The following is a 16,071-nucleotide window of genomic DNA, read 5'->3' on the forward strand; positions in this document are numbered from 1 at the left end:
TTTTATTCTAAATGTACTTCAGGCAGGGGCCTTGTGTTATGTCGGCGGCCATTTTGTGCCGCCCCGTTGCTACAGCAGCCTTAAAAGACGTGTGCTCTAAAGCTTTAGAACCCGAATCTCAGCACAGAAAACAAAGACGAAGGAAGACCTGAAGGGAGCGTAGAAAGATCGAGTTGAGAAAAGGTGTTTACATCATTTCTGGTATGTGAAGGCCACCGTAGTTCCCTGGCGCACTTGGGAAAAAGAGGGGGACTCTTTCAGTTGACTAACCCATTGAACCTTAGGGTTAAACATGATTTGGCGGAAGTTACATGTAATTTAATTTAATGTGATTACACTTTTTCACCTGCAAAAGTGAAACAAAAAGCAAAAAAACAGCTAATCACAGACACAGTTTAACCCTTGTATAGATGAATGTTCTTGTTTCCTCCCAAATGCTAAAGATTGATATCTGTTTTCTTGCTGTATCATTTTTTTTTTTATTTCATGCTTATTTACACAAACACTGGGAAGAAGGTTGTTTGTGTCGTTCAAGCTTACTTTTTATTTCGAGCCGTGAGGGCGAAAGAAAGAAGACACACACACACACACACACAGAGAGACACACAAAGACACACACACACACACACACACTCACGACCAAAATGTGTAAACCCCCGCGGTCTATGTGCCAGCGCTCTGTTCTCCGGTATCATCTCAGAGCTGTCGGCCTAATTCTCCCCCTGCTTTTCTCAATGGTGCTTGCGTTTTTTTTCTTTCTTTCTCTTTCCTGCAAACGTTACATTTATTTTTAGTTGGCCAAAGTTTCACTTTGTCAGGGTTGCTAGGTAACGGGTTGCTTGAATGATGAGGGCCAAGCGAGGAGAGATATGTGGCTGTGGAGCCAAAGAACACACACACACACACACATTCATCCTTATGCATGTGAAGAATATTACTTTTAATGCTCATCTGTTCCAATGCTCAATTTCATCTCGTTCTCTCCTGTTTCACATCTCTCTTTCTCTCTTTTTCTCTCTCCGTTGGTGACACTGTGTCCGATTCACAATAAGCCGCTGCAGAGTGCAACGAGGCCGAGTTCTTTTTTTCTTTTTCTACTTTCATTGACCTCTCACTGTGACAATAAACACACACTTCACATAAATGCAACAACAGGCCCCCCTTCTTGCGCAGCAGCCGCTCTGACGGGTCACAGCGATGGCTGGGTTCCAGCTCGGCTTCCTCACTCACAGGCCACACGCGAGGTTTTACTGCCTCACGTGAGCTGAACAGAGCCGTTGTCGATGTGACCGGTGACTCCTGGGCTTTTCCTGCCAAAACGGGGCAAAAATGGCTGCCGCGCAAAAGGGACTTTATGAGATCGTGTGTTGTGTTCACACCTGGTATTAAAAACACGTCTCCTGTGACCACATGAGATCAGACCTGGCTTCCCTTGCCCCCTTTATTCAAAAACTCTTTGTCATGTCTTTGCAAAGAAGAACAAAGTGTGGTGTTTTAAAAGAGTCCGACTGTGCAGCTGTGTCGGATGTGTGTGCGTTAAGGTTTGGTTACACGAAGGGTAGGGACACTGCCCGTGTAATGAAGTGTGGGAGACTGTAAAAAACTAGATAAATATAAATAACTAAATGAATCACAAATGAAAAGTACAAACCGAAACATTCAAACACTTCACTTCTCTTCTGTAGTTTTCCTTTAGTCTTTTGTTTTTGTAAAAGGTGACTTCAGGTAGCGAGTAGCTTTGCTCTAAATAAATCAACATCGCTTACACTCTTAAAGGGATACTTGAGTAAAAGTAGAAATATCTTACCAGAAAATGACTTTTATAGAAGTTGAAGTCCCTTTTTTATATTATTACTTAAATAAAAAGTCTTAAAGTATATGATATTTACTGTACGTAAGTATCAAGAGTGATTTTCTGATATAAAATGTACTTAAGTTTTAGAAGAAAAAGTATGAACCCTTAGTGCTTGCCGTGGGAATAACGCACAACTCCTTATATGGACATCCTGCGCATGTGTGCTTATAGGTCACATATTCAGGCTTTAAAAAATGCGTATTTTTCGTCTTCTTAGGTGTTGTTGAGTCAAAGTTATGAGTTATTTTATGTCACATTTTTAGTGGTGATATAAAGTAGGAATAATTGTGCAGAAGTCACAAAATAGAGTACTTTTTGCTCAGGCGTGTTTATATAGTGAAAATGAAATCAGATATAAGACACTCTATATTGCACATTCTCATAGCCTCTGTATATGCTGTACGTTTAAACGTGTTTTAAGTACAATTTCTATCAAAATAGTGGTACTTTTACTTGAGTAGTACTCTTTCCATCTCTGCTGATTAGTGTAAAACAACCCAAAACAAACAAACTGTTTAGGAGGTGGTCACTGATTCACCCTGAGGATGGATTGCGTTGGTGTTTCCTCAGGAGTCGGACCTGTACTTTGCACGATCTGCATGTAATCAGATTACTCAAGACTGTTGTTAATACCGGGTCTGAACAGGGTTTCTCACACACACACACACACAGTGAATGTGCATATCCGTATGTCCTGAATGATGCGCAGCTCTTTTAAATGTACACATCGGAATCATTTCTCATCCCTTGACTGATATTCTTTGCAACATGTCGGCGGAGCGACCCCGAGGGTAAAAAAAAAAGAAATGTGGCTGTGCTTCTCGTCCGACACTCTGCTGTCCCGACTCCTCATGTTGCTGACATGCACATGTGCACATCACTGCACATTGTGATCTGGGACAGCTGCTTCCGTTGCATGGTGGAGTCCTGAACCTCCTTTTTTTAACCTTCTCCTTCTGCGTCTCACCTGTGCCTCTTCCCCTCCCCCCGTCCGCGCCTCCCTCTCCTGTCCGGCTGCATCGATCACCTCCGCTGCAGGAAATAACCAAGCTGGAGGACTTGCATGTCGAGCTGAGCCTAATTCAGCTGCCTGTAGAGTCAGGGGTATGTACAGCACTGCAGCTCTGCCTTCCCTCGCTCCTTTGAATTGACTAATTGTCCTCCCCCCCGCCCTCCCCTCCATCCTCCCCTCTGCCCTCCCTCACCACCTGTTCTCCTCACTTCCTTTTTTGGGGTTTTTTTTTTGGACGATGTCACAGTTCTCTCCGTGGCTGCAGTTTGAGGAGGTTCGTAGCAGAATGACTTTCTCTTTGGCATCATATTTAAACTCAGTGGCCAGCGGCATAACTTATCTCTGTGCGTAATCACACAAAATACCAAACTATTACTTGGAAATGGACTCATAAAGGGCCACTCTGCTCAAATTAAAAAAAATTATCCACTGAAGCGAACAGATGTAATTTCATTTTTATCCACAGTTCTTTTTCTTCGTGGATGTTGTTGCCAACCCATTAGAGAGCTGAAGTGGGAAGTAAAAGTCCCATTTATTGTCTGCTTAGACGGCACCAGGTGACTCTACAGACTTTCTACCAACTATTAAATAGACATTAAACTCTCCACGGTGTGTAATCCGTCTGAAAATGAACGAAAGCTTCCACGGTGCATTTACGGTATAAGACATTTAATAACCTGCTAATATAGTGACTATTTTGAATTTATTCAACTTTCAAATCACATTAGAACGAATCAGGCAACTGTACTTCAATTTCAGGCTAAACTTGAGTCGGAAAAAGTTCATTTTAAACAGTTTTAAAATGTGATAGGACGGGGGAAACATAATGCATCAGCCTAAAAGTGCCACAATTCACCCTTTAACCTGTAATTACGCGACACTATCTGACAAATTCCAACAGTTTCTGAAAGCTAAGAACTTCATAGCCAACCATGTGGTCGTTACGGTAATTTCTCTCACACACACTCAGAGCGGCAGAGAAACGGAGCAGGGAGCATAGAATTGTTATCAAATATCACATTTTGAGACAAATGCTCGAAAAATTCTATTGGAAATAGGTTTTATACTGTTGAAAATACATAATAAAAATGCAAAAATCTATTATTGGTTATTTTTTTGGAAATAAAACTTTGTTTTTTCTTTAAACTGTTAATATGCTCTTTTAACACATAGTAAATTAACTGCCAGGTTTTATTGAAAGTTCTAAGTGTTCTGGAAAAATGAGCAAAAGCACTTATTCAAAGGACATTTCTTCTGGTCCTTTTATGGGTACAATAAGCAAAAAAGGCCGGACAGATATTTTTGAGGCTTAGGTGTCAAAGAGTTAATAAAAAATATGATTACAACTCAAAGAAAGCACTATAATTAAAGTTGCAGACAACATTTCCTAGAAAAAGAAATCTTCTTTACTTTCCCTACAAGACACAGTGGAGATATTAAATTGGTTTTAAATCACTCCGAGAACAGTGTCGTGTCCCGTCGCCTCCAACATGGCTGCCAGAGACTGTCACATCATCTCAAACACCCCTGACCTGCTTCCTGCATGCTGCCCTCGCTGCTGACACTCATCGGGGGCATGAAGTGACCGTTCAGACAGGCATCTTATAGAGACATTTGCATCACTCTGCTGTGTTGTATCATTTCTTTCTTTTGTTCTCAAAAGTAGACTCCACATCAAACCTCAAGTCGAACGCTCACCTTCCAACAGCCCCCCTCCCCTCCTTTTCGCTCTTTTCTCTCCCCTCTCCAGCCTCAGGGTAAGAAGACTGCATCGGGGCTGCCAAAAAATCTCCCCGTCTCAGTCTCTGTTTTTTCTGGCTGGCAGATAAAGTGGGGGGGGAGGAGGGTGGTGGTGGTGGTGGTGCTTGGGGGGGTTTGTGAGGCCTCATCACAGCCAGATAAATCCAGCTGGACTACAGGATGAGAGCTAATAACCAGAGCGGAGGAGGTCGACTGTTTTCATGAGTCAGGCTCTTTAGGCAAACCCAAGCACACTCTATGAAATGAGTCCTTAGACAACAGATGGTTGAAAGTCCTGTCCTCATGTCCTCCGACGCTCCTCCGTTGACAAAAATATCCAAAATCCAAAATCCGTCCAGGGCTTTTTATGACGGGCAAATATTCCAGATAAAATCCTGTTTTTAATCTGGTTGGCCAAAGGGAGGCTGAGCTTGAAGTGGCTTCTTTTGAGTGGAGTCTGCTTGTTTGGTTTAACTTGTCTTTATAAAAGGGTTAAAGTATATTATTATTGCATAGTTTTCCCTATATTGCCTCGTGTAACCTTTTGTGCACTGTATGGTTTGTGTACATTGAATATTCAGTGGAAGTCTGTGGCTGTCAGTATTGATATGAAAACACTATCATCCATTACAAACTTTCAGATTGGTTCAAACTTTCAAATCAGCCAATTTGAAAATCTAAATTAAAGGCTAATCATATACTTTCATTGTCATTATGATGGTGTTTTGTTTTGGATTGTAGCTGTAGTTTATTTACATTTCAACATGCCTTTATTTATGACACCTTTAAACTTTAGTTGTTTTCTAAAAACTTTGGATTAATTTAGTTGGATAAAAAATAATGTTACACTAACAATAGAATGAAATGGGTGTATTAAATATTACCTCAATATCACCGTGAAATTGCCATATACATTTGACCCCTTAGTACTTTTGCCTATGTAGTTTTGGAGTTATTCAAATTAAGTAATCATCTGATGATTTAATTATTGGCAGCCTCAGACTTGTAATTTAATCCTTGGTGTTAGTCTGTGAGATTTGCTGCCATGGCACAGGTTTCCAATCTAATTCTGGGCTCACGAGCCTCAAATTCATCCGTGATAGGACACAATTTTGGTGGACACACACAAACACAGACACACACGTGTGTACACACAATTACCCTCTTCCTCCTATCAACAACAGCCTCCCTCTCTCCGTCTCCCATTTGCAGCGACATAATTGAGCTTTCTCTGTGCCGCCGGTGTCTATTATTGTGTGGCTATCAGCAGCAGGCCCGGTCCGGCTCGTCTGCTGCCCCCCCACCAGTGTGCCCAAATTGGGGTGACCGAGTGTAAACAAGCTATCCAAACAACCCTGCTATTTCAGGGCCAGGGATTTCTCTGGGGTCCAATGCCCCCCCCCCCCCCCCGCGCTCCGAAGCTATTAACGCTACCTCCACTTTCTTCAGCTAATGCTTTGAAAGAACACTTCCTTCTACTCACTGATCTTGAATGAAACCCAACCACAAACCAAACAGGATTCTTAGGTCCTTTTACCAGTCTTAATTGTTTCTTATGTCTTCTTCAAACTGCAGAGACACAGGACCATCTGTATGCTGTAAAAAAATTTTGAGTAGTTTGATTTTATGACTGCCAAATGACAGTGTGTTTAACATATTGGCCTGTGAAGACTCTGGCGAAAGGAGACATTGACAAGAAGATAGAGAAAGACAGAACAGGGAGGAAAGGGGACGTGTGAGAGGACAGAAAGAGAGTAAGAAAAGAAAGTTTTGGAGCTCAAAATCAGGCCTGTGCTGGATTCATCTGTGGAGTCTGATGTAGTTTTACTGACTTCAGCTCAGCAGCCAAATTGTGGGTCCCCTTGGTTTTGTGGTCTTTATCACTATCAAGGTATAAGAGCTGCACAGATCTGTCGGATTGGTCTTTTGACATAATCTATAAGGATTCTACAAATGATTACTGCTGCTTAGATAAGGCCAGATTTTTCCTATTAACTATTAAAAATTACAACTGAAATGATACTCACATGCCTCCACTGGAAAAGAAAAGAAAAGTCACAACTCTTTACTCACACAAGGGAGCACAATCTTTTTGACACTGCAGCAGATTCCAATGTAGACACTTAAATCAAATCTGTGTTTTTACTATTAAAGTCATCCATCTACGGTTGCAGCCAGAAGACTTTGATGAGGTGATGGTGAGAGGTCTGAGGACTCGGGGAGAGATAAATGTTTTCTGTTTCAGTTGTTGTCCTGCCACGTGAGCGCTCAGGAAAAACAGCGAGGAGAAGGTCAGGAAGTGCAGTGAAAGTAATCAGTCCAAAAAATGTCCCGATCAAATGTAAGAAAAACAGGTGCATGTTTATGTCTCCTGGTCACTGAGTTCTGCACAGAATGAGGTCAATAAATAAGAAATGGGAATTTAAAGATATAGAAGATTGATATATAATGACTTTAAATGTAACGGGAAAAAAAACCCACAAACCTGATTGGTTTTAACCACAAAATAGTCAATGGTGATCCTGTAAATCCTTACATTTCCCATGAATGGTTTGCAAATGACACTCCAAAGCTTGACTATAAATAAAAGTGAAAATGGGCCCAGAGTTGACCCCTGAGGCACACCATTATTTACGTGGAAAAAGACATTAAGCAACAAAGTAATTAAGAATCTATTTTTATGCTCACTATATGATTCCTGCCCCAGAGGCCGTATGCTTCCTGCTATGAATTAACTTTCAATAGAATGAGTCATTGGATTAAATAAGATGCAGCAATGTGATGAGCACCCCCCTCCCCCTCTATTGATCGACCTGCTAGCTTATTAGAATTTGCTCTCCTGACCACATTTCGCCCCTAATTTGAAAAGTGTGAGGAAATCAGTGTCGGGCAAAACAAATTGTGCCTTTAACTGCGAGGGAAACATGCAAATTGGTTCCTCAATGAAGGATACAATATGCAGCATATTCACACCCACTTTGTCTTTCTCTAACACCCATGTGGAGTATCGAGAAAGTCATTTGTTGGTTTAAAATGAGGTGCATAGTGATTAGGTCCTGAGGCTTTCCTGCACTCAGTTTGTTCACTCTGCCGCCACAGAGATCTGACTTCACTGGGTCGGCGTTCTATTAATCCAGCATCCACCTGGCGCCCTCTCACATATTAATGGAGTCTGCGGGCTCTGGCACAGCACAAACACGCAAATATGAAAACTCTCAGGTTCACTGCAGTGGGTTTGTTAGCGCAAGGCAACACCGATCAGAGGCGTGAAGAGCGTTAATTACGAGCTTGTAAAAGATGGCAAGTAAGGAGTAGAAAGATGTATGTAAACTGTGAGCTAATGATGAAACGAAACAATGCATAAAGACTTGTGCTGTTCCCCGTCGCCACTGTGATGTTTTGGAGTGTTGTGTGTGTTTGTTGTGTCAGTGGGAAAGTTGTAGACCTTGCAACCACACTGAAGCTCTTTTGTAGCCGTTTATGGATCGTGGCGGGTAAATAGAATCACCACGACGGCAAAGGCAGAGGCAATGTGTCAGCCATGTTCCCGCTGATAAACGCCTCCATGCATTTTAGGGGTTGTGTTTCAGTGTGGTTTCTCAATGCATGACAACACTTTTGCTTTGTTGATCTTCTCTCCCTCCTTCTATATCCTTTGACCTTTAAACTCTGGAATCAGGGAGACCACACCCTCACCTTTGTGCCTAAAGAGACAGTTTGCCTCTAGTGACTGATCCTTGATGATATTTGAAGGGATATATTGAGATGAGCGGGGGGGATCTGTGTTTAGAGGCAACGTCAAAACTCACCTGCTTTCAGTGAACAGTGACACGGATCTCCGCAGGTGCGACTCTCTAACACTTTGTGTGTGTGTCTGTGCGTCAAGGGTGATGATTCTAAAGCAGGTTCGGAGATTGATTCCTTCGCACGGAGTTTGGAGGATGTTAACGGCAGCAAGAAGGATTTATCAGCCTCTGCAGGTGAGGCACATGCACACACGCCATTTATGTACACACTCAACTCATCGCATGGCTGTTTTAACAGGAATGTAGGGTGCTGATTTCAACCGCATTACAAAGACGTGCAATCCGGGTCTGCAATTTATTCATGAAACACTTTTTTAGCTTAATCCTCTTAACATCCTGGTAGAAATCAACAAATAAGGCTTGTTTTTGTCGCCCTTAAAGTACAGCAATGACCAGTGGTTTCATTAGGACCAAATGGAATGATTACCTGGTCTGCCTACCTGTTCTCACCCTGCCTGTCCTTTTGCAGGGCATTGATGGAAAGATGTGAACGTCTGTGTGAAGCCCCAATATCTTCTAACCATGAAGTGTTGATAAAAATGGACGTAGACTTGCACTTTGTAAAGCAAAGCCTCGGAAGAAGGACAAAAGTAGCAGTTAGTCACCAGGGGGCGACTTTGCTAGTTGTAAAAAAGAAGCTATGGTAGTATAAGGGTTCAAAAAGGGACATGTACCAGTCAAGAGGAGGCTTCAGAACAGGAGTTTGTTTTGCAACCTGAAGACTACAACCATTTTTGTCTACAGTCTATGAACCACACATGAATCCACATCCAGTGTTCTGGGGTTGCAGCTTTGATAAGAGGCCCACCACGAGGGGGTGGGATGTACCATTTGCATTTGACAGCATATTGGTAGCTTTCTCCACACTTACCACAGGTCATACTTTTTCCACCTGTGCTCAGTTGTCCACCAGGGTCAACATAACGTAAATTCTGTCATCCACACATTTTCACGTTAGTTCGTGCAAACCCTTTTCCAGACAAATCTGTGCACACCCTGAGTACGCACTGACCGTACGTGCAAACTGCTAATACGCCTTGTTTTTGGTCAAATGAAACATCAACCAAGAGGGTAACCATAGAAATTTGCTCGAGATTATGTCAGGAAGTCCAGCAGTTCATACACACAAGCACTCAAAGAATACAAGTAAAAACAAATGAAGCCGAGTTTCTGGTGAGAAATCATTGGTTCTGGAACCAGATCTTGTGTGTGTAATGCCAGATTAACACAGAATCATGTTTAAATCACGTTTTCAGTATCTATTTTTTGGAATAGTACCAAAATTACTGGCCCCAACTTTCCATTTTTCAGCACCCTTCCCTTCGAGTATCAGAGTAATGGTACGGTATGGTACGGGTGGCGCTAGACCCACGACAGTCAGCTGATGAGAAAAGCATCACTCCCTTGTGACCGGTGTTTCTTCAACACCAGCAGTCAAAGCTTAACGTCTTGTGGAGACAAACTGCAAACTGAGTAGAAACAAGCTGCTGGACGTCCTCCATTGCTGTCCTGTGTTGTCTTTTGTGTTGCATTCAATGGCGTCGCTGTTCTCAGTCGGAGCGTAAGCCTGACCGAGGACTTTACCCTTCCGAACTGTACCAAACCGAACTGTGCCATGACGGAAACACTGCATTACAGACCACAGCTTTAACTGCTGGGATTTTCCTTCCACACGGTGTTGTTTAAATAGCAGCTCGTTGGTTCTTCAGGCATTTTAAATTGCACTGTCTGATCATCACATTCCTGATCTGAGTCTTCAGTCTTCCTGGTCTCGGTATTTTCCCCACTGGGTTCTGACCACACTCAGTGGACACGTGCCTCTCTGTCTCCCTGCGCCGCATCAAACCAGCACAGCAGACTCATCCATAATTCCTCTTACACCAGTTCCCCTCCTCTCTAATTACTGTTTGTGCAGACTGAAAAGCCCAGTGGAAATACTACTGTATAGTGTTCAACCCCCAGATGTAGGATATCATCGCCACTTCAGGCCCTTCAGATACTCTGTACTGTAAAACAAAAAATTGTGCTTACATAGCTGGGAGAGTTAATGTTCATCTTCCTGTCCTTGGATAGAGTTTTGAAAGACGGCAGAATTAATATTATTAAAGTTGCATTCCTCCCCTCATGACAATTATTTGTGTTGCTGCCTAACAAAATATTCTCTTCTAGCATCCCATAAGATTAATGCCCTCCTGAAATATTCATGTCGCTCAATAACAGCATGAGGCATCCATTTTTAAAAATGCTGTGCAGCGTTACTGACGGTGCAACCGCACTGCAAATCCTCCCTGTGCGCCACCTCTTCTGGCTCATCCTCCTGTTTTTATTCAATTGAAGTATTTTATTTTCCTCTGTGATGCTTTTACTCCTTTCCCTCTTTGATTCATTTATTATCTAATTTCTCCTTATCCTTCTTTACATTAAACCTCGGTCATTTTTAGCCTTTTTCAACTCTCACTTCCTTTTACCCTAACCCACACACTGTAGAATTCACAGTGAATTACTGTGTGTATTTACAGCATTTTTATAGTAGGGTAGGGTCGTGTATAGTCCAGTACTTCAAATTGTCATCTGATTACTCTTACTCCACATCTATGCCATATATTATTGTGATTTTAGCAGTTTTTTACTTTTTTTTTAATTAATTATACTGCATCATAGTGTAACTAATGTCATACACTAAATCACTGTGATTAGTCCATATCTTCCTGTACAAATACGGTGTTTAATTGTATAAACAAACTCTCTGTTGATGAATGTCCTGCAACTGCCACACCTAGTTCCACAGTGAAACACAAAAATATGGTAATATGTTGTGAATTATCGCAGCTGCTGTGAAATTTTGAGTTTGAGCCTAAAATCCTGGCAATAATAAACAGTTTTATTGCACTTCATTGCTCTTTCCTTCACTAGTAGTGCCTGTAAATGGCCACGTGGACCTGAAGACCAACCTGACCCCCCCTCTTATTACTCACACGGCCGCCACCCCCATGCCCATACCCAAGCTGCCCATCGGAGGTGACCCCATCCTGGGCTATGAGTCACGTCGAGGCAGCAGCGTCTCCATGGACCCGGCCTGCTATGACAAATCACCGGTTAGTGCATTTTTTATTATTATTGTAATAATAATAACATACACCAAAAGCATGTGGCAGTTCCCAAGTGTAATACCCGTGTTCCAGGAAGTCAAAAAAGCGGACATTAGTCCATGTGTAATTGTATAATTACCAGGAATTACTCCAGGCCGCCGTTGCCGCCACCCGGCAGCGCTCCGTGCGTCGTATGTGTCCTGCTGATGTGATGAGGTCACGATTGATGATGATGATCATTGTGGCGTGCCAGTCCTACTCTCGGCACACTGCTGCCTCTGCCAGTTTTTATTTGACAAATTGCTTGTGGTAATGAAGGCTTCAGAAAATTAGCCCAGATCTCTACATCTGCTCCTGTCGCTCTGTCAGTGTGAATCTCAATTTAGCTGAGCTCACTCCAATTACGTCTGGTTATTTGCATGAGGGAACAACTTTACTAGAGTGCACTCATTCTTTCTTGTTTTTATGTTTCTTTCGCCGGTGTCCAGGCTAGTGCCCGAAGTGTCTCGCCCTACGCCCCATGGAGCTCAGGCAGTGGGTGGACCAGCCGAAGATCCAGCTGGAACAGCCAGGGTCGCGTCCCGTCAATCAAACGCCAGAAGAGACTGTCCGGGGAGCGGCGCTCGCTACTCTCCGAGGAGGGCGGCTCCAGCTCAGAAGATGGGGAGGGTGGAGGAGATGGAGGAGGAGGAGGAGGAGGAGGGTTAATGGAGGATGATAACGCCTCCCTGGCCAGGACTGACTCCATGTCGCAGTCGCACAGAGGTCCACGACATCGGAGGATGGAATCAGTGGAGACTCGGAGCTCCATGGATTTGCCCCCTGATGCTCTGCTCCAGGTATAACCATCTTCAGTCAGCGTCAACCACTGACTGTTGGAGCCGTAACAAAAACAGTTTTCACAGATAAAGATGCACATACTGCAGGGTTTAATGTGCGTCTTAAAATTATAGTGTCACATTTTTATGGCCTTGTTCTTTGTTGCCTTTACTGCAGGGTTACCGCTATAATCACAGATCCTAGCAAGCGGGAACATTCACACTTTATCCAACTGAGAGTGGGAGCAAACATAACGCTGACAACTGCAACCTCAGTCCTACTTAAATCCACAATCACAGGATGGAAGCTGGTTTTGTGGTCCTGTAAAAGGACTCATAGTAACCGAAGCTGTGTTTTACTCCGGGCTGCAACAGGAAAATCCATCAATGGGATGATTTTCTTTACTCATGTAAATGCAGGTTTTTATTGCAACCAAAGGTCACAGCTGCTGTATGGTGAAAGGTTTATTTATTTCAGAATAAAGCTGCAAATCCAACATGGTTATATTTTCTCGCCATGCAAAAACAAAGAACATCAGCTTGAGAAATATGTTATTAAGTCTAATTCATATATCGAGGCTCAGCAGATGAAAATGGTCAAAATGGACATGCTTCATTTGTGACACTTGATCTGAGGCAATAGCTCCATCTCTTCTCTCATAATGTCACATGCCGACGCTGATTTCACTACTGCTATTCTAGCGGACTTTATCTCTAACATGTCAGCATTTAAGCTAACAAACTTTATTGTTAATAGTTAAGCTAGCGGACTTTATCACCAACACGTTAGCATTTAAGCTAGCGGACTTTATCGCTAATGTGCTAGCAAACTTTATTGTTAATATTTAGCCTAGCGGACTTTATCGCTAACACGTTAGCATTTAAGCTAGCGGACTTTATCGCTAACACGTTAGCATTTAAGCTAGCGGACTTTATCGCTTACGTGCTAGCAAACTTTATTGTTAATATTTAGGCTAGCAGACTTTATCGCTAACACGTTAGCATTTAAGCTAGCGGACTTTATCGCTAACACGTTAGCATTTAAGCTAGTGGACTTCATTGCAGCAACATGTAATGTTTTAAGTACTCCATACATTGAGAAAGGAAATGTTTTCTTTCTCGTTTCCTGTGCGCAGGTGCCGTACTTGTACCGCTCGGCCAGCATGCACAGCTCAAGACCCCCTTCACTGAGCCACCTGCGGCCCATAGAGCACAGTGACTGCAACGGAAAGGGCTCTTTATCAGTACTGGGTCCAACACATGTCTCACTGGAGGACAACACTGAAGACGAAAACGCGGAGGAGGAGCCTCATCTGGTCAGTGCACTTTTATTTTTTATTTTTTACCTCTAAAGTTTCTCCCAAAGTTTCCTTCTTGGGTTTAAAACTGTGGTGAAATAATCTCATTCACAAACGATTCATTCATAAAGGTCATACAGATTTCCCTGAGAAGATTTCATGCACTAAAATATCATCTGTATGTAAAGTGGGTTGTATACTTCATAGTGATGATCAACCAGAAACATATGCATGTGTTATATACTGATTTTCTGAAGGAAAGAACTACGTTTTGCTCCCCTCCAGACCTTACATTACATTTTTTGTGTCTGATCTCAGCTGGAATATGAGCTCTGCTCATTTGCATGTTGCATTAGGCCACAGCAGGTCCCTCTCTGTGGGTGCTGTTTTTAATGAACCTTTTTTTTTTGTTTTTTTTTCCATATGTATGAATTTGTACCTATGAATAAAACAGCACCACAACAAATACATCCAGTGAGTTCTGTCAGTGGAGAATGATTGTGACTCACAGTTTGCATTGGGGGGAAACTCATGTCCTCATGAATATACTGTATGTAAAAACAATGCACTGTCCATGTTTTACTCGGCACAGGGTCGTTTTGCCAGATTGTTCCGCTGGTTGGAGAAGAAGCAGCCGGAGTATTGTCGACAGAGAGACACCTGGTCCCTCTACCTCTTCCCTCCAGAGTCCAGGTATTCAAACCTCTGCTCATCTCTATCACACACCGTCTTTTCCCTGTTATCAATTCTGTAGCTTCTTTTTTTGTGCACAATGAGCATCAGTCAATTCAAGGAGGGTTTGATGTTTCCTCCTCCTGTAGCAGTTCACTTAATCCTTGAATACCGAGTGTATCACCGATGACACGTTTGCACAACTTTGCATTAGTGTAATTGTGTGACGGTTTGTGTTATTGGAAAAAATCCAACGGTTTCTGAAAGCTAAGAAGATGTACGTTAAAGCCAACATGCGGTTATTGCGGTCATTTCACTTACACTCTTGCAGGAAGGTGGCGAATCAGCATCTTTGTCGCCAGAGAGGAAAGAGTTGGGAAACTGCCTGTACATTGTTTCCATTTTTTTACAGATTGAGACAAAGTCTTATTGTAAATATGTTTTATATTGTTCAAAATTCTAATTTAACATGCAAAATCTGTTGTTCATGTTCAGTACTGTACAACTGCAGTGTTTTTTCTCTAAAAATATTTTTTTTAAATATTAATACGCTATTTTGAACATGTAAATTGTAAATAACTGCCAGATATTCAAAGTCATTCTGGAGAAAATGGTCAAAATCCCTTAATAGGCTAAAATAAGCAGGACATTTTGAGGCTTAGGGTGTTAAAGGGTTTGATAAGGCTGTGCGATTTAAATGTAAATTCTTAAGCAGCCACACATTTATATTACCCTTTTTAAAAAGCAGCTCCTTTCATTGCCAGGGGTAGTATTTCTTTCCCTGTTCAACATTGTGTCAAAAACAAGCGACATGATGGAAAACCACACAGAAGAAAGTACCATGGGGACAACCGGCAATGTCACCATGGTTACACACGGTTCAATTTAGTGCCCTTTGTTAAACTCAGTGGTAAATGAGCAGTTTCAGATTGCTCCTTGGGTTGTGCATATTATAAACGTTGCACCACACAAAGTCCAGGGTCAGCTTCTTAAACTAGTAATAAAGATGTGTATTAGAATGTGAAATGAATGTGTTCCCCTGGGTGTGATATTTCTGTTCGACTCAAGAGTGAACGCCAGTTTGTATCTACTGTGTTTTTCACTGCAGACAAAAGTGAGATGTCAGTGGGGGGTTTTGATCTGTGCAAAAGATGCTTATGTTACTATATTTTCCCCCATTTCATCCCTATATTCTCTTACATTTCAGTGAAAAAGTACATTGAGTTTGCTTCAAATGAAAATGTGCTATATTAACAGAACTGCCACAGGAACAATACTTTGTAAAGTTGAACAGGGGAAATGCTGAGCCTCCTTATTTACAGTACAAGGGAAAAAGACTCCTCACATTGCATTTGACTGACGTTTTTTAATGCTGTCTGTAATGGCAAAATGTTTCACTGCAATGTCAGCGCAGTATTATTTTCCATTCCCTTCCATGTTCTCACTTCTGAAGTCTCTTTTATCTGCGCGTTTCTGCCATGTCAGGGATGAGTAAGCAGGAGCAGAGGGAGGAAGGGAGTTTCTCCCGCTGAGTGCTGCGTGTTATCTAAGCCACGTGCTGAATCCCCCCCCCCCCCAACCCTCTTCTTTCACTCATCCTCCTCTGCCTCCTTCTAGCGTCTTTCATGACTCTCTGTTGTCTGCTTTGAAGGATGTGGCTGCGGAGGAAGCGCCAAGCGTAGTGTCGCTATAGCGCCGCAACGTGCTGATTAAACAGTCACAGCAACACCAACCACTTCTACTCAAGCAACACTACTGTGGATATAATTCTTAAAAACTCA

The 16,071-nt window shown here is 42.4% G+C and overlaps 1 protein-coding gene across 9 annotated transcripts in view; it reads left to right on the top strand.

Moving 5' to 3' along the window:
* Positions 1 to 16,071, top strand: part of cacna1g (calcium channel, voltage-dependent, T type, alpha 1G subunit) — a 219,363-nt gene that overhangs the window by 150,092 nt on the left and 53,200 nt on the right. For 8 of the 9 annotated variants that reach the window (XM_058621890.1, XM_058621889.1, XM_058621896.1 and 5 more), the window contains exons 15-19: positions 8,494 to 8,587; positions 11,330 to 11,508; positions 11,991 to 12,341; positions 13,457 to 13,636; positions 14,211 to 14,311. In XM_058621890.1, coding sequence (XP_058477873.1) covers positions 8,494 to 8,587; positions 11,330 to 11,508; positions 11,991 to 12,341; positions 13,457 to 13,636; positions 14,211 to 14,311 — 905 coding nt within the window. Of the gene's footprint in view, positions 1 to 8,493; positions 8,588 to 11,326; positions 11,509 to 11,990; positions 12,342 to 13,456; positions 13,637 to 14,210; positions 14,312 to 16,071 lie in introns of all 9 variants that reach the window. The other variant, XM_058621893.1, reaches the window with a different exon arrangement.

The sequence above is a fragment of the Solea solea genome, chromosome 21 (assembly GCF_958295425.1).
Source record: "Solea solea chromosome 21, fSolSol10.1, whole genome shotgun sequence".
NCBI lineage: Eukaryota > Metazoa > Chordata > Actinopteri > Pleuronectiformes > Soleidae > Solea > Solea solea.